This window comes from Notamacropus eugenii, chromosome 3 (assembly GCF_028372415.1).
Source record: "Notamacropus eugenii isolate mMacEug1 chromosome 3, mMacEug1.pri_v2, whole genome shotgun sequence".
Taxonomy (NCBI): Eukaryota; Metazoa; Chordata; class Mammalia; order Diprotodontia; family Macropodidae; genus Notamacropus; species Notamacropus eugenii.
This window is the reverse complement of record NC_092874.1, coordinates 225,045,856-225,065,216: the sequence shown is the minus strand read 5'-3', so window position 1 is coordinate 225,065,216 and position 19,361 is coordinate 225,045,856. Positions and strand designations below refer to the sequence as shown.

The 19,361-nt window shown below is 39.8% G+C and overlaps 1 protein-coding gene across 1 annotated transcript; it reads left to right on the top strand.

Annotated features, from left to right (window-relative positions):
• The first annotated feature begins 505 nt into the window (after nucleotides 1-505).
• Nucleotides 506-18,016, top strand: LOC140534097 (keratin, type II cytoskeletal 75-like). Its single transcript, XM_072654738.1, has 9 exons — nucleotides 506-970; nucleotides 3,991-4,199; nucleotides 6,969-7,029; nucleotides 7,986-8,081; nucleotides 9,723-9,887; nucleotides 10,848-10,973; nucleotides 11,876-12,096; nucleotides 13,418-13,452; nucleotides 15,922-18,016. The coding sequence occupies exons 1-9, from the start codon at nucleotides 506-508 to the stop codon at nucleotides 16,122-16,124; spliced, it is 1,581 nt and encodes a 526-aa protein (XP_072510839.1). The 3' UTR covers nucleotides 16,125-18,016.
• The last annotated feature ends 1,345 nt before the right edge of the window (nucleotides 18,017-19,361 follow it).

The window sequence follows — 19,361 nt, the reverse complement described above, 5'->3', positions numbered from 1 at the left end:
CCTGAACTGTTTTTCTTTCTCTATTTTGTATTCATTGTTATAAGGGATGGCAGGGAAGAGATATTTTTGAAAATGTGTATTAAAAATTATATCAATAAAACATTTTTAAAAGAATTAGGGGTGTGAGAGATAAACATCCAAAATAGGGAGGATGTGGTTGCATCATGAAGATGAAGGAGTTACAGTTATAAGAACTAGGAAGGGGGAAGAAATTTACTGGACATGGAATAGGGTAATGTTAAGTGTCAGAAATCCCCAGGTCTGGTCCTGCCTCTGGTAGGTGTGTACATGATTCCCTCAGTGATTATTAGTGGGACATGAAAAATGGACCAAAGCCAGACATGCCAAGGAGATGAATTCAATGCAGTGGTCTGTGATCTTCTCTGGCCAAGCCCAGTTTCCAAAGAGAATATAAGCCTAGAGTTCTAGAAGCAAACTTGAGAAGGATTTCTGTTCCATTCTTTGACAGTCCAACTTCTCTAATCTTTCTGCACCCACTTCCCTGATGGCTCAACGATCAGTCAGCATCAAGTCCAGTGGTGGCAGCCGGAGCTTCAGTGCTTCTTCAGCATCACTGCTCCCGGGCTGCCGGACCAGCTTCAGCTCTGTGTCTGTGTCCCAGGGAGGAAAGAGTGGGAGTCGTTTTGGGGGTGGCTTTGGGACCAGGAGCCTTCACAATCTCATAGGTGGCAAAAGGATCTCTGTCAGTGGAGCATATCGCTCCAGCAGAGCTAGCTATGGGGGTGCTAGTTGTGGCATGGGATATGGGGGATTAGGATATAGGGCTGGGGGGTATGGGTTTGGAGGTGGAATGATGGCAGGATCTGGTGGCATCCATGAAGTTACAGTCAATCAGAGCCTACTGGCTCCCCTCAACCTGGAGATTGACCCATCTCTCCAGAGGGTTCGAAAGGAAGAGAAAGAGCAGATCAAGACTCTCAATAACAAATTTGCCTCCTTCATAGACAAGGTAAGAACTTGCTTCTCCTGGTAGGAAACTAATTCCCTGGTGGTCTATTGGTTGATCTGTAATTTTTATGCTTTTGCCGGGGTGTAAAGATTGGGCAGAGAAAATGAGCAACCATGTCCTCAAACCAAGAAGCTCTACTCCACAGATATTCTACTCAGTATTCTTTTGTCTTCCAACTGGTAGAAGAGAACAGAGAATGCTTGGACTTCCCTATTCATGAACAATGAATAGGTTAGCAATACGTTCAGAAAGTTCTCTGCCTCATAATCTGGTCATTTCTTTCTCAGTGGATAATGACTGAGAATGAGATAGTTTTTTAACATCTGGTCAGAAACACAGACCAGATGAAGCTAAGAAATAGAATGAAAAAATGACAAACTTGGTCTAGGGTGAATGTCTGGCTAAGGATAATGGGGCATCTGTCCAGTGATCCAAGAGGGATGTGGAGGGTGGAGGTAATCTATGCTTTTAGCCAGCCCCAGAACACACTGGTTGTTTCCTTGGGCATTTCCTCTAGTTCTGATATATGATCATCACACCTTCTATACCTACTCTCTTCCCCAGTCTCCATTTAACACATGGGTTGACTGATCACCTTCTTATTTAAGAAATAACAGAAGCAATGATCTGAATAATTCAGCTCTGCTAAACATGTGGCGTGGCCAGAAACTAAAATTCAGGAAATCTGGGTTCTATTCTTCAACCTGCCTCTCCAGCCGTGTGACCTTGAGGAATTCATTTCACTTATATGGCCTCTAAGAATTCTTCCAGGTGTAGAAGTCAGTAATTCTATAAAACATTTCTGTCATTTGCCAGGGTCATTGTCTGGGTAAACTATACCAGGGACACTGCCTAAAAGTGGTTTTAAACTTTTTCATGTTGTGACGATGCTCATTCCATCCTGAATTTTTCCTTTTGCTTCTACTTTCAGACTACTATGGTATTTGAGAAAAGGGGATTAGAACTTTAGTTGGTAAGGGGAGAAATCACGGTGTAGGCATGTGATTCTATCATAACTTGGTAACAAATGGACAATGGGGAATGTCGGATGTCATGGTAAGGAAAGAATAATGATTAGCTGCAAAATATAATGAAGACCCTTGGTCAGTAGACCCACATTCTGTTTTTTGCTGACTCTAACTAACTGTATGACCTTGGGTAAGTCATTTCTCCAATTTTGTGCCTGAGTTTACTCATCTATAAAGGGTCTTTCTAAGGCCCCTTTATCTTCTAATCATTTGAGTTTAAATGGAGGAAAGGTCCCATGGCCATGACTATCAGAAATACAATGGAGCCTCAGCCATTTTTGTATCCTGACCCATTCTCATTCCTACTATGCTTGGTTTGAGAAATGTTCCTTAGAGGTAAGGGTAATTAAAACCTATATTCTAAACCTCCCAGGACAAGTCCCAAAAGATTGAATGATGCTAGAAGCCATTGCTTACAATGGGTCAAGATATTATTGACTAAATCTAGGAAGCTAAATTAGTAACATAGAATTCTAGAATTCTAGAGCTGGTAGGTACTTACGAGATCATCACATCCAATCAATTATCTGGTAGATGAGGAAACCTAGACATGTAATGAGGAATTCACTCACTAAAGAATATTCAGCTAGTTTGAGAAGGAAAATAGGTACTGGAACTCAATTCTCCTAGCTCAGAGGACACTGAGATTTCCACTATATTTCACCAAAGGTGTAACTAAGAATGTTGCTACCTGGAACAAATTTAGTTTCAGGAAGGAGAATTCCTCAGAGTCTGAGGCTGTGTCCCTGAGAAGATTGTAGTAGAAAGCAAATGAGTTTCTGGAAAAGATAACTCAATTGGGGATGGAATTATAGGAGAAGGGATTACTCACCATGTTCTCCTCCTCAACCCGTTCCAGACTGCATTCTTACATTCCCCTAAAGGAACTGCCTTCCTTCCATCCAGATGCGATGAGGGCCCCAAATCACTCTGGCTCTCATTGATTGACCAACAATGGATCCCAAGCCAAGCCCTACCTGGTCACTATTTAGGTCCTGATTGACTCAGAGAGAATGTAAAGAACAACTGTTTCTGTTTTGATCAGAAACCCTGAGGGTCTTCCCCTCCCAGATTTATTTTTTTTAAACTAGGTAAAGAGGCCATTCTCTGCCTCATTTCTTACCTAGTTTCACTAACTGAATGAGTGTTGTCTTGGCCAAACTGAGATCTGTAAAAGACCTTAGCTTATAAAGACCAAGGTCTCTCACTGCATTCAGGGTCATCTCCAGTCATCCTGATCTATATCTCACCACTGGACCAGATGGTTCTGGTGGAGAAAGTGAGTCTGGTGATTTTGCACAGCCCTCTCTCACTTAAATCCAATTCACTTGTATGTCATAGCATCTCCTCCATGATGTCATGGTCCTCTTCGAGAGTGAAGGATTAACAACAATGAGGATCAACCACCAGAGAATTACGAGATATGAAGTATTACATGTTCCCTCACCACAGCAGGGAAAAAGTTCACATCTTACTCTCCATGATTCTAGCTGTTGGGCAACATCCCAGCTGATCAATCCTAGTTTTAGCTCTGTATCTCACTTTCTCATTCCAGCTTCCCTGAATTACAGTGATAACTTATGCCATGTAGATCTGGACAAAGCATATATAACATGAATTAGATACAAATTGGAAAATAAACTTGATATATTTTTCTTTCATTTCAAGTGTCTTCTACTTATTTGGTGAAGTGAGAAAAATGTCTTGAGAATGATACAAATGACCCATTTCTCTTGGGTATTCCAAAGAGCTTTAATTTATTCCGCTTCCACTTCTCACAATCATAGCTTCACTTACATAAAGGTCTCTCCTATTTCATCTTCCAAGCAGAACCACCATCACAAAGCTGTTTGGAGCAGAGAGATCTGCTTCCCAGTTTTCAGCATTTCCATTTTGCTAATAACAGTAGACAATTTTTTTATATGCTCTAACCTCCAAAGGGAGATTGTTGTTAATGAATACTTAAGGTTCTCTTCTCTCTGGGGAATACAGGTTCGCTTTCTAGAGCAGCAGAACAAGGTGTTGGAGACCAAATGGAGCATCCTCCAGGACCACAAGACAACCAAAGCCAACATTGAGCCTTTGTTTGAAGCCTATATCAGCAACCTAAGGAGGCAATTGGACAGCCTGGGTGGGGAAAGAGGGAGGCTAGAAATTGAACTGAAGAGCATGCAGGATGTGGTAGAAGACTTCAAGAACAAGTGAGTGTGAACACAAGACACATTCTCATTCATCTCCTTGTCCTGAACACTTCTTATGTCCAGCATATTCTAGATATTTCAGAGGAGACTCAGAGCTAGAAGAAACAACTCCTGCCTTCAGGGATTGCCTAGTTAGATGGGAGAAACCAGAGAAACTCCAGCAAAATAATAGAACAGATTCAGGAATGTGGACAGTTCTAGAGGGGAAAGAAATTGAAATTGGTTCCAAATAACATGATTACATGATTCCCATGCATTTTCCCCAACCCTAATGCCTTACAAAACCAGCCGCTTTGCATTGGTAATATAGCCACTGTTCGTGAAGCCAAATCCAGAAGATGATGACAGTTGCTTCCCTTGGGCAACTTTCAATTTGATGAGGGAAAGGACATACACCTAGAATGTGCATGTGTACAACACATACAGAGGCAAAGGCTGAAAACAGTATAGTGTGTCCCAATATATTCATGACTATAATGAAAAGGAATTATCTTATTTTCTTTTAATTCTCTTTTTTTTAGTAACAGTGTTTAGAGTAAGGATGTTATAGTGTTGTGTCTTAAGTCAGAGAAGAGCTGGGTTCAACCCACGTTCCACATTGACTAGCTATATTACCCTGGACAAATCATTCAATCTCTATGTACCTAGATTCTTTGAATGGTGACATAATAATTTTGGAACCATAAAATGCATGATAAATGTGAATTATTGTTAAAAGTTATTTTTTAAAAAATCTGTGGCCATCCCAGTTCTAAATTCCAATGATCCTGAATTTCAACTGAAATATGATAGTAAGCAAGAGCCACTGGAAGAAAGGTGCTAGGTTTTGAAACTTTAAATGAGGAGTTTGGAATTGGTAGAGAGGTTTGATGAAGAAATAAATAAAGAATGTGAACCAATGAACCAAAAGAAGAAAGTACAGGGAGGTGCTTCATTAAGTCCTCAAGTCTGAGATAGCATCAATTGCTTGCTGAACACACACTAAGAAAAATCAGACTGGAGGTCAGGGTGCATCAGGAGAGCTACAAGCTAGACAAGAAGACAGACATCTTAGCTTTCAGTGGGTGTTAAGACACAGTAGAGTAAATGGCAACGTCTTTCCTTACCATCCATAGTTGAATATTGAATGAAAGAATAGTTGACAAGTTTTCTATTTGTCTCTGGGTTAGGAGAAGTGCCTAAAGGCAGAGGGAGAACACATATAATTAACCTTTAGGGTAAAGTATTTAATCATCCTTGAGTCAGTTGGAAGAGACTTTACAAGTAGGTCAACTCTTCACTCATTTTACATATGAGGAAACTGAAGTTCAGAGATGTTAAAAGATTTGCCTAAAGTTACGCAGGTCATAAGTGACTGAGATATGAACCTGAGTTTTCTGTATATATATTCAGCATTCTTTCTGCTACACAACTTTCCCTCTTTAATTCCACCCTGTGATTTTGGGGAAATGAATGAGCTCATAGAAAGCCTTGAGAAGAGCCAGGTACTCACACAGTCCTTGTGTAGTCCTCAGGGAAGACCCAAAAAAGAGAGACAAAAAAGGCTCTCAGATTCCTTTGTAGTTCCCTTTCTTGTCTCAGGTAGAGGAGGTAGGGGGGTGGTCCCTGGACTCATTCCACAAAGATGTGGTAAAGTGACTGGGAGCCAGGGGACAGGTAATTCATTCTGTGGGATCCTGGAAGGCTGCCCAGAGACATGCATCTCAGTAAGAAAAACAATATAATTAATCTTTCTGACATCTCTCAGTAAGAGGGAACAGAATGGGGGATCTCCTACTTCCCTTATGCTAAAGGAAACTAACCTTGAGACAGTACATGTCATTACAAATGTCTTATGTCACAGAAAATCAGGGTGGAGTGAGAATTAAAGTCTGGTTTCTCTCGTCCAGAACAATGGAGTTCATTGGCTGTGGCTTAATCTCCTCCCCACCCCCTCTGCCTTTTCTTTCCTCTGCCTAGTGGCTTAATATCATGGAACTTTACCAAGTTGTTTTGGCACAACCATATCAACCTACTCACCTGAAAAACTTCCTTTTCAGGTAGTCTGACAATTCTAATATTGTCTCTCCTCAATCTGTTCTCTAGGTCTGTTGTCTTTCTATTGAGATGTTTCAGATTCTTTTCTATTTTTTTTTGTTTTAATTTTTCTTGGTATCTTATAATGTCATTTGATTTTTCTTCCCCAATTCAAATTTTAGGAATTATTTTCTTCCTTAAGATCTTTTTCCAATTGGTTAACTTTCTTTTCATAATTTTCTTGGATTGCTTTGATTTTTTTTCTAATTTTTCCTCAATCTCCCCTATTTGATTATTGAATTCCTTTTAAAGTTCTTCCAAGAGCTCTTTTTGGACTTGTGACTATTTGGCATTAGTTGTTGGGGTAGGAGTGACTTTTTTTTAAAACCTCACTATCTTCCTCTGAATGAACCCAAATCTTTTACACCAAAATAACTAGCTATGGTCAGGTTCTTTTTCCTTTGCTTACTCATTTTTATTTTGTTTCAGTAGCTCATTATTATAATCAAGTTTTAATCCTGAGCTGTGTGTAATGTTACCCTAGGCCTCGGGTCCTCCTTAATGTTAAAGGAATAGCAAGTTGTACATAACAGACTTACATTTCATGTGTAATCATCTTTTTTACTACTATGTTATAGAAATGCTTAGCAACAAATTAAATAAATATATTATTTTTAAAAAGAAAAGCTTCCTTTTCCTTATGCTCAGATTCTCTGATCTTAATGCAACCTAACATCTGATTCATTCCAACAGATATGAAGAGGAAATCAACAGACGCACAGTAGCAGAGAATGAGTTTGTGGTGCTCAAGAAGGTGAATGGGGAGAGAAAGATGCTCTGATGTTGACTCTATTCTGTGGGAAATGCCCAATTAACTCAGGTTTTTTTAAGGTGGTACAAGGGAGGAAACTTTAGATTTGACTCCACAGCTCTGGGGAGCTGTGGAGGAAGGAGAGAAGCTTTTGGTCTGATGAAGGCAAGAGAGCACCTGCCCAGGACACAAAGAGAACAAGGCAAAGGCAGAAGTAGAAGCAAAAGAAGATGGATAGTGCTCTGTACAGCAGTTCTGGGAGAACCAAAATGGGTTGTGAAAAAGCAAAGGCTGGGGGCTTGGTCTTGAAGAGGGGATTGTGGGAGAGCATTGTGAAGAAAAGAGAGAAGCTATCTAATGGGGAGACTAGCCTATGGAGAGGTCTCAGAGGTCAGAGAGGTCAAGGTGTTTGGGAAATGGAGACCCTGGTTTTCTCACACTGCAATCCTATGATGACAACTTACTTAGAGTAGAGGTTCTTATCTTTTCTTGTGCCATGGACCTTTTTGACAAGCTGCATACCTCTTCTCAGAATCACGTATTCAGATAATTGAAGGAAATTCTGAATTTCAATTAGAGGTTAGTGAAAGTAAAGATGTCATTTTTTTCCCTTCAAAGTTCATGGATACCCTGACTCCAAGTTAAGAACTTCTTGACTTAGAGAGAACACCACAGATGATAAATGTCCAATAACCTTGAGATTTTTTTGAGGTGGGACAGAGAAGGGAATTCTAGATCCTATATATCCCTTAAAGGATCCCAAAGTGATATCACCAAAATGATCCTCAAGTCTTAACCTGAGAATTCCCATGCCGAAACTGCACCCCATTGCCTAGCATTTGAGAATTTACTCACCCAGCTAAGTAGAAGTAGTTCAACCAGATTTGTGGGCCTAAGGGGGAAATTAAAATCTGGGAAGGATAAGAATTAGAATAATTGTTTTCTCTTTTGCTTTTCAGGATGTGGATGCAGCTTACATGAACAAGGTGGAACTAGAAGCCAAGGTTGATGCCCTGACAGATGAAATCAACTTTCTGAGGGCATTCTATGAGGCGGTAAGGAGGGCCTCAGTCCTTCCCCTCCTTTCTTCTTCTCCTTTCATTTCACTCCCATCTATCTCTTGGAACTACTTGTTGACTTGACTTGTGGGATATGATAAGGACCACCTTCTCTCCTTCCCTTTTGAGCCTTGTTTGAAACCACTATATCCTGCATTCGTAGATTCATTCTTCCTCTCAGGGAAGGTATTTTTAAAAGGCAGAGAGGAAAGTACACTCATGGCTGCTGGTCATTCTCCTAAGTTTACAACTCTGTTTCCAAAATAGAGGATATTGCAAGGTCTGAGGAAGCCAATTTGTGTCCTCTCATATGGTGATTTCATTCCCTCTGCCATTCATGGCTGCGATTTAACAAGTTAGGAGTGGGGAACCACAGCTAATCATTGATATCTATCTATAGTGAAGAAGGAAGGTACCAAGGGAAGGGAGGGCATGAAAGATTGAGGTTCAAGAATCTGGAAAATTCTTTATGCTATGGTGATGGTACTTAGAAAAGATGGCAGAACCATAACTCTGGAGTGAAAGACTGATCATGGGGAAATAAGTGCTAAAGACCATAAAAGTGTGACTCTCAGTAGAAGTTGGTTAGGCTGTCTTTGCACCATAGGATAGTGTTAGTGATTGAGGCTGTTATTACCTTACCCTAATCCATGAGTTTTCTGCTTTCGGTGAATAAAAACAAGGTCTGTCAAGTGAGCTTAGGCCAGCTATCAGAAAACACCAAATTAAAATGTTTAATTTCCTATCCTAAGTCATATATGAGGCAGATGGTTCTTCTAAATTGGAGAGAGAGAAGAGGAGGCTCTACTTAGGCTAGTGTTTTGCATTGGAGTGAGAAGGGACTCATCCTACCTCTGAACCATGCTTGTTTGAGCTTCTTTTCTAACACTTATCAAATTCCCACCTTGTGGTCGAGGTGCTTAAGTGCTTCCTATCTCCAATGCTAAATGGTATAAGGGCTTTGCAATTTGCTCAATACCTGTTTTTGAATAAATCAATGACTACACTTGCAAGAAGATAGCTTACATGTAAGGAGAGAAGTACATTTCAAAAACAAATAGAAATGTCTTTTAGGAAATCCATTTAGAATTGTGTATATGATTTCTCTTTCTCATTAGCATAGATAAAAGAATTGGTTATAATTCTCTTTATGTAGGATTGGTGATTTAAGTTGAAAAGGACATTTATAAGTTACCTAATCCAATCCCTTCATTTTATAGAAGGGAAAAATGTATTGCAAGGTGATTTGTCTAAGGTCATCCTGTAAGTGGCAGTCAGGGTTTGAAACCTAGGTCTTCTATTTCCTTTCAAATAAAGAGGCAGCTCTCAGATGCAATACCTTGAAGATGCTCATTCAATGGTAGATGCTATTCTAGAAGCTAGGACAGAGTCCTACAGTCTCTCAATCTCTAAAGGAGTTTGAGGAAATCTTTGTCTTTGTCTTTGTCTCCTTTTCTTGTTTTTCCCTTTTTCCCTCTCCATCTCTCTCTCTCTTCTTTTCCCTTCTTTGTCTCTGTGTCTATCTCTATCTGACTCTCTCTTACAAACACACACACAAACATGCACACACACACACACACACACACACACACACCTATTCTTCAATTCCCATATTTCTATACTTGGGTCCAATCACAGGAGCTGGCTCAGCTTCAGGCCCAGATCTCAGAAACTTCAGTGGTCCTGTCTATGGATAACAACCGCAACCTAGACTTAGACAGCATCATTGCGGAGGTCAAAGCTCAATATGAGGACATCGCCAACCGAAGTCGAGCCGAAGCGGAGTCCTGGTACCAGTCAAAGGTGAGGAATTAAAGAAGAAATAGACTGGAGCCAGAAACAGCCACTCTCTAACTCATTCCATGGTATTGAATATCCCTTGTGAGTAGTAGAATCTACTTCTGAAAACTTAAGAGAGATAGAAGGGATGCAAAAAAGGAGACAGTCACTCCTTTAGAGAATTTCTCAGTCTGTTAAAGGAGATGGGATACACACTGAAGATGTGGAGACAGAGAGATGAGGTCAAGGAGATGAGAAATGACTGAACCAATCTCTAGATGTTAACGTTGGTGGATGGAAAAGGGAGAAATAGGTGAAGGAGTTAGGCTTCCCAAAGAGGAAAAAAATGTGGAGCAAGGTTTTAATGTAGAAGGGAGACAGGGCTAAATGGAAAAAGCAAATGTGCATCCTACCCGTGTAGGATTCTCAAAAGAGAATACTATGGGTAAATTTTGGATGTAGTAGGACAAGGACCAGATTTGACCAACTGGAGTAGAAATTCTAAACCATGGAGTCTCAGGAGATGGTCAAGGCAAGTACAAGAGACATAAAGGCCAGAAAGATGACTTTGAGTTTTCTATCATAGACAATAGGGAGGAGCTATGTGGCTTTGAGCCTAGAAGGGATGGGATTAAGATGGTACTTAGAAAAGATGGCAGAACCATAACTCTGGAGTGAAAGACTGATCATGAGGAAATAAGTGAGAATGTTACCATGCCAATCTAGATGTGTGATGAGGACGGTCAAGATAAGAGTAGCAGCTGTAGAAACTGACAGAATAGAAAAGGGCTAAGAAATAGCACAATGATGCAGCAGGATTTGGTGATGGTTTGGGGCAAGGAAATATAAATGAACCAGTCACCAATATGACAATTCACAGATTTGGGGGGTACCAGAAAGCCTCAGGATTCATATTCCTCTTCTCACTTGTCCTTGTTCATTTAATGTTTCCAACATTTGGAATTTGCTTTTCTTTTTTCACAGTATGAGGAGCTTCAGCTTTCTGCTGGTAGACATGGGGATGACCTCCGTACTACCAGAATGGAGATCTCTGAATTGAATCGGATGATCCAAAGGCTGCGTTCTGAGATTGACAATCTGAAGAAGCAGGTATGGTGAGACTTACAGGAGTCACCTTAACCATTATCTTACTTCTAAAATACCTCTACCTAACCAAATCAGGACTCAAAAACCTCTCAGAAGTAGGATCCCATCATTTCAATTCCATAATTTTCCTCCACATCCTGGGATATTAAGACATTCTTCCTGAGATTGAATAACTGGGTGGCACAATGGATGGAATGCTGGACTTGTAGTCAGGAAGACCTGAATTCAAATTTGTCTCAAATTGTTCTGTGACCTTGTGCAAGTCACTTAACTGCTCAGTGCCTCAGTTTCCCTATGGGAATAATAATATCTTCCAAAGTCATTGTGAATAAATAAAATAACATATGTAAAACACTTTACAGTACTTAAAGCCCTATATAAATGGTAGCTATTATATTATCATTAACCTCAATCCCTCCTACTATGCAGAGAAAGCTGACCCCCTTTTCAGGTTAAACAAATGACAGCATAAGCCATATAGTTGCTTTCTTATTTATTATCTAAAGAATCCTAGAGGAGAAAAGGATGTTAAAAAACAATGGATTGCCTTCCACCAGGTCAATACCTAAATATTTGGGTTGATGCTGTCACTCTGACTCTCAAAGGTTCTCAGGATTGGAGAAGTCATGAGTTCTCTCAGGTTGATGCCCAATGTCAGGAAGTTCTTCCTGATGTCCAACCTAAATCTGTCTTGTCGTAATTTTATTTTGTATCACAATATCATATAACTTTAGAACTAGAGGGAACTTTAAATTTAGCCCACTCATTTCACAGATCTAGAAGCTGAGACCTGGAGAATAAAAATGTTTGTAAGACCACATGGCTAATCAGAGGTGGAACTAATCCTTAATAATCTTCCTTGAAGTTAGGCATTTTTTAAAGAATCATATCCTTTTCTCCCACAGTGTGCCACCCTTCAGGCTGCCATAGCAGATGCTGAGCAGCGTGGGGAGCTGGCCCTTAAGGATGCCCGGGCCAAGCTGGCTGAGCTGGAGGATGCCCTGCAGAAGGCCAAGCAGGACATGGCCCGCCAGTTGCGCGAGTACCAGGAGCTGATGAATGTTAAGCTGTCCCTGGACATTGAGATTGCCACCTACAGGAAGCTGCTAGAGGGCGAGGAGTGCAGGTGGGTAATTAGCTCCTTCCTATCCCATGACCTAAATAGCGGCATCATTGTAGCATGATAATTCCACAATAAAGCTAGACAGCCCCCAACAACATTAAGCAATTAATCTGAAATTCCAGAAACTAAATCAATCAATCAATAAACATTTATTAGTTACCTTCTACATGTCAGGCACTGAGCTAAGCATCGGGGATACAAAAAGAGGCAAAAAACAGTCCTTGTCCTCAAGGAACTTAAACTCTAATGGGAGAGACAACATGCAAACAAATATATACAAGATAAGTGTAACAGAATAAATAGAAAATAGTTAAGAGAAGGAATTCATTAGAATTAAGGGGGACTGAGGAAGGCTTTCTGTAGAAAGTGAGATTTTAGTTAGGATGCTAGGGAAGTCAGTTGTCAGACAGAAGAAGGAGAGAGAGTGTTCCAGGCACACAGGACAGTCAGAGAAAATGCCTAGAGAGGAGAGATGGAGTGTCTTGGACAAAGCCATTGCTGCTCCTTTCCTATCCCTAGAAAAGTATTCACCATTCCCTGGGGAAGCACCCATTGCCTTCTTCAAAATGATTCAATCTAGCCCACTCATTTTACAAATCCAGAAACTGAGACCTGGAGAACAAAAACATTTGTAAGACCACTTAGGTAATTAGAAGCAGAGCTAATCCTTAATAATCTTCTGTGACGTTAGGCATTTTTAAAATAAAATCACGTCATCTTCTCCTGGCTGCCAAATCCTCAGTTCATTTTGATCACAAGGACCTAATACCATATCCAAAAAGATTGTTTGCTCATGATCATTCATGACATTCCATACATAATTGTTTGGCTCTTGGACGTTTTTACCCTGGCCCTCAAGAGTACCCTTTGTTACATGTTCAACGGAATCCAAACTGTGCTAAGCTCCCTCTGTGAAACAGTATCTACCTTTGGAGGGTGAACTACATCATTATTCTAACTATCCATTCAGGGATGGACTTGTGACTCTCACTGCCTGTGCCATTAAGGGCCATCTCCTTTTCTCAGTTGTCTCTGCCTCTATCTTTCTCTAGCTTTTGCTTTTATTCTTATTCCTTCTTATTGTTTATGTTCTCTTATTTCTGTCTGCCCCTCTCCCCTTATTTTTCCCTCGCCTCTCTCTCTACTTCTTCAGTTCCTCTATTTCCCCCTCTTTACCCTCTGTTTCTTTTATGTAGGAGAATCCAAAAGCTTCAGTGTCCTTCTCTCTGTATCTTCTCACATTCACATATAAGAAAAAAGGAAAATAACAAAGTCACTCAATTTCTCAATTAAAAACAGAATGTCTCTCTTCCTTTCTCTATAGGCTCACTGGAGAAGGTGTTGGACCTGTGAACATATGTGAGTAATAACTCAGACACTACTGAACAGTGGGTAATATGGGAAGGGTAATGTAGTCTGTGTAATGCTTGATGGGCTGGAAAAGGCTGTCAACAGGTGTCAGCATATGTGAGATGAGTATCCCTCTGAAAAAATTTCCTGCAAAGATCCCACTTCTTTGGGTGCTTTTTCCCAATCAGACAAAGGAATGTTGAAGATTCTAGGCCAGTGAACATATGGACTTTGGGGAGGGGTTGGGGAAAAGGAATTCCTCGAGGGCTGATGTTCCATACTACTGATGGAGTTATGGAGAGTTGGACATGACTGAATAACAAGAGATGACTTGGAAATGGGATAAAGTGAGCTCTCTTCTCCTTTGCGGAAAATCTATGACAGGGCTCAGGTTTTTCTCAACTATAAGTCCCAACACCTAATGAGGTTATTTTTGCAATAGTGATGTCATCCCCAAATTGGTGAGTTTTTAGCAGATTAATAGACAGAGATTAATCTGAAGGCACGTGGTTCCTTATGATAAGTGTGACTAGAGCCTGGATGATCAATCCTTCATCCCAGCTCTGTCTGGAACCCTGAGTCCGAATCAGTAAGGTAAAATTCAGTAAGAATGTAGGTCCTTTATTTAAAATTTTACACCATTGTAAGATGGGAAGCAGATACTTGGCTTGGTAGCCTAACATGTGAAAAAGATGGTGGCTTAGAGTGATCGATGAACAAATATAAGCCAAAAGTGTGATTTTTGTTGTTTGTTTTTCAGTCATTTCACTTGTGTCTGACTCTTCATGACCCCATTTGGTAAAAATCCTAGAGGATTTTGCTATTTCCTTCTCCAACTCATTTTACAGATGAGGAAACTGAGACAAGCATAGTAAAGTGGCTTGTCTAAGGTCACCCAGCTAGTAAGTGTCTGAAGCCAGATTTAAACTAAGGAAGATGAGTCTTTCAGACTCCAGGTGCAGCACTCTATCCACTGTGCCACCTAGCTACCCAAAAGTGTGATGCAACTGCTAAGAACAAAACAAAGGGAAAAAATCCAGAAGCCGATACAATCTTAGGTTATGTTATAATAACACTAACAAATGATAATGTAGCACTTTAATGTTCATTAAGTACTTCACACACATGTGAGCATCACAGTAACTCTGTGAGATAACAGCTATAAGTGTCACTATCCTTTTTTATACTCCAAAGTCTAGAGAGATTGAGTGACTTGTCAGTGTCACACAGCTAGTGAGGGTCAGAATTGGAATTCTGGCTTAGGAGTCACAGGATTCGGGTTTTTCCTGGATCAGACCATGTCTATACAGTCCTGTAAGTTTTGACCATCATGCTTTTAGAGGGATGATGGTAAAGTAAGTTAGTGAGGAGTATGGAAATCATGTTGCTTTGAGGAATGGTTGAAAAAACATTGAGCATTTTGCTTCAAGAAGACAAGCCTTACAGAAAGACCCAGTCTCTTTTTTAAAGGATATTTCACATTGAATAGAGAGAGGATAAGCCTTGGTTTGTTCCAGAAGGTGAAACTATGACCTAAGCATGGAAGTTATGGGGAGACAGATTTCAGCTCAATAGAATAAAGAAACATCTAATAATCAGTCCTATTCAGAGAGGTAGCATAATATTAAAATCTAACCTTAGAGTCAGGAAGACATGGGTTAAAATCTAATTTCAGACACTAGCTGTGTGACCCTAGGCAAGCCTACCTCTGTCTACTTCTGCTTCCTCATCTATAAAATGGAGGTGATAAATAACCCCTACCACCCAGGGTTGTTGTGAGCATTAAATAAGGTAATGTGTATAAAGTACTTTGCAAAGTATATATACATATATATGTATGTATATGTATATATGTATACATGTATATATGTATCTGTGTATGTGTGTATACATATATATAACATGTATGCATATAAATATATTATCTAAAATTTAACACAATATGAAACATATAAAATATAATACAGTATAATATAATATATATTGTATACATATATAATATATGATGACATATATAAAAATATATATTACAATATGATAAAATATATTTAAAAACTTACATATAGAAATGCCGTTATATCGTTTTATTTTTAATATTGTTGATCTCTCTCAATCTTTAAAATGGAAATAATAATATTGTCCTGCCTATACCACTAGGTTATTATATAAAATGAGATGCTAAATGTGAAGGTATGTTGATAATTATAAACTACCACACAAAGGTCAGGCATTAGCGTCATCTGGCTATACCCATTTCTTCTCAATACCTCTGTGTCTCTCAGTGAAACAGGGAAAACTTGAATAATCTATTGAGACACTCAGGAGAGAGGTACCAGGGGAAGGGTTTGGGATTCAGAAAAAAAAAAAGCAAGAACTAGGAGACACTGCAAGGCATAAGACGCTATTGTATGTACTATGCAAATGAGATGCAAAATCATATGCAAATGAGAGCTTTTTCTTGCCTTTTTCTCCCCGCAGCTGTGGTGACTTCTAGTGGGAGTGCTGGATATGGTGGAAGCAGTGGCATCTGTGGGAGCGGAGGTGGCTTCAGCAGCAATCTCGGCTATGGAAGTGGAGTTGGCAGCTTCAGCTCCACCAGTGGCCGTAGCATGGGGAGCAGCAGTTCCAGCATGCGTATCATCTCCAAGACATCATCCACCAAGAAAAGCTATCGGAGCTAAAACTTCTCTACTTCACTGCCCACCCTTCCCTAACCCAACTTCCCAACTCTAAGGCCTGATACTATGCTAAAAACCCAGAAAGAAATTTCTTTTGTACAGTCAGACATGATAACAGAGGATTCATAGGTCTTCCAAGGCAATTTTGTTCATCCTTTTACTTCCAAGAAGCCCCTCACCAAGATCGTTCCTAGATGAAAAATGGCATTTGTTTTCAAAGTGCTCCAAAGTCCCAAAGTGTCTCTTTTAGGGTCTATGAACCCTCATGGTTAAGAAGTTCTTTATATCTGACCTGAAGCTATCATATTGCATTTCCTTAAATCATTTCTCCTTGTTTCCAGGGGGTGTTAGGCATTGACCCTGGCTTATCCATTTCTGGGTCTCAGCAAGATAAGGGCTTTTATACTATTTGACTTTCACTGAAAAGTAAGCAAAATTCTAGAAGATTCTCTCAGAGCAGAAAAAAAGGGAAAACAGATGGCAGAGTGTCTTACACCCAAGTTCATCACCAAATCTTTCCTCCTTTGCCCCAAATCCATCACCGTCAGTGTTCATTGGCCCAAATTATAATTCCCCAGTTCTCTCTTACAGCAGTTTTCCACCTCCAAAAGCAGGATTTTGGAATATAGTCAGTTTTAAATTATCCACATGGATAAGCAGATAATTTGACAGTTCTGCCTGAATGTCTGGAAGGCAGTAAATGATATTTCAAATTATATCCCATATTCTACTTTTGCTAATTGGTAAACTAACATTATAAATGATTTAACTTATGAAAGATTAACTGATGGGCATCAAATACTTCCAGGGGCTGCCAGTCTATGAAACACTAGATAATACATAAATGGAGAATCAAATTGTTATGTATTAGGGGTCTTCCTTTTCCACATCATCACCACCACCACCTCCCCCTGCTTGACAGTCTGATCCTCCTGCAATGAGGTTGGGGACTAGTGATTTCTGTTCCTTGGACAGTTTTCTTTCTCGTTTTAAATTCCTTCTCTCTGTCTCTATCTCTCTCTGTCTCTCTGTTTCTCTGCCTGTCTGTCTGTGTCTGTGTCTGTCTCTGCCTGTGTGTGTGTGTTTATCTCTGTCTCCCTCTCTATGTCTCTCTGTTGGCCTTTCTGTCTTCCTCTTTTTTATCTTTTCTTCCCATTCTTTCTCAAACTCAACTTCTACCTGAACCTTTGCTCTCCTTTCTCTCCCTTGTCTACTTTTGTCTACTTCCTTCCGTACTCTTCCTCATTCTATTTGAAGGTTCAAATTCCATTTCCCTCTGTGTCCTGCTTGTCTGTCTTCCTCTCCAGTTTGTTCCTGGGTGACAACTCTTTTGCTATTTAATTCTTTTGTTGGTATCACCATTGTCTCTACTGACTTGGACTTTGAGATGCAGCCTACAATCCAACGCTGGCCAGACTAGAAAAACTTGGAAACAAATATACCAGCTTACCCCACAAGTAAGCTGTGGTCCAAAAAAAGACAACAAACTTAGGGCTCAGCACAGACTGGTGGTGGGCATCACAGAAAGGTGATGCTGGACATCCCTCATCTCTCACAAGAAATTGGAATCTAGGAAGAGGAGACAGGAAAAAAGATTGGGAAAATAATTGATGCTCATAGTGAAACTTTATTAGTTTGTATTGTGAATTCCCAAAGCATCTAATACTACCGGAGGCCGTGATCAAAACAAGGTGGATGTAATTCTCAAGACCAACAGAAAGAACTTGATCATTGCTGCATGTTTCCTGTTCCTCCACTAGTATAGACTCCAGAAGTGACTGTTAAGAGAAAAAAGCTCTCTTTGTTTCAGGTCCTTCTTCTGTATTCCCTCCCTCTAGGTCCATTTGCTCAAAGAGCTTGAATAAAAGGCAGTCAAACTGTCTGGTCTAGACTGATTTTTGTTGTCATGTGCTCTAATGCTAAACACACAATCTGGAGTCCATCTCCTAAGTAAGGCTCCAGGTTCAGACACCTCTTACCACTTCTGCTATCTCATCTCCCTATCTGTGTCCATCTTAGGCTGAGTTCCCCTGTTTTGGAGAGGGACAGCCTCCTTTCTTAGATCAGATAGGCTTTCTTCTGTTACTCAAGATCTCTGGTGATTCTTTGCATTTCCTCCCAGAGTCTGATCTCATTTCCTCCTGTTGTAAAAGGACTGTAATAATTAATATTTTTAAAATCCCTTTTAATGTCTCTTCCTCATTAAATACCTTTGAAGTGACTCAGAACTCTTCAGAACACTAAGGTCCTCTAATTGGACTTATCACATTACTTCTGAAACCCACTCTACCCATTTCTGAGGTACTTACTTGGATAGAGACAGGCTCCTTCCCAGATTGTAGAAGGATGATCCCTCATTTTGTATATCCCCTGATTACTATCAGAACTCCTGTTGAATATCCATGCTATTATATATATATATATATATATATATATATATATATATATATATATATATATATATATATATATATATATATATATATATATATATATATATATATATATATATATATATATATATATATATATAATCAGTTTTAGAGTTGGAATACACCAGTGCTATCATTTCACAGATGAGGAGACTGAGGCCCCAAAATCTAAAGTTACCTGCCCAAGGTCACATAGGTTTCTCCAACAGGGGTAAGATTCTGGCCTGGTTCTTTTGACTCCAAATCCAATCAGTTTTCCTCTACACAGCTGTTAAATTTCTCCCAGAAAGAATCCAAGGAGTCTTGACCTGAATGGGCAGAAGAAGATAATTTTCCTCATTGCACATATGAGAAAACTGAGACTTAGCCCAGAAATTAAGAAACTTATTCAAGGTCACAAATCTAGTTATTAGCAGATAACTGACTCAGAGCTGCATGTCTTGACTTCCAGCCCAGGGCTCTTTCCATGACACTAGCTTGGGAGAGAAAGTCATCATTATTTTGTGGTTGTCTGTAACATCCTCTTGGTCAACTCAAAACTTCGAAGTATCTGTGTGGGACCCACAAAAGGTAGATTCCCCTTCACCCATCAGAGTAGAAATTCTTGATGGCAGGGATCAATTCCATTTCTCTTCCTTCTAGTTCTTCAAAGTTCAGAGCAGGCTTTTTATTTTTATTTTTAAAAAGAAGCTAAGGATAGGGGAGAGAAGCTCAGAAATTGACTGAATATCTTCCACATAGAGCATGAGAGCTGGACAGGCTCTTAGAGTCCACTGACAATCCTTTTCATTTACAGATTAGTAAACGG

Bases quoted from the DNA above. Each gene is read 5' to 3' on its own strand.
- LOC140534097 (XM_072654738.1), top strand. From the start codon at position 506: ATGGCTCAACGATCAGTCAGCATCAAGTCCAGTGGTGGCAGCCGGAGC. The intron at 9,888-10,847 runs GTGAGGAATTAA...CTTTTTTCACAG, and splicing joins AGTCCTGGTACCAGTCAAAG to TATGAGGAGCTTCAGCTTTC. The intron at 13,453-15,921 runs GTGAGTAATAAC...TTCTCCCCGCAG, and splicing joins TGTTGGACCTGTGAACATAT to CTGTGGTGACTTCTAGTGGG.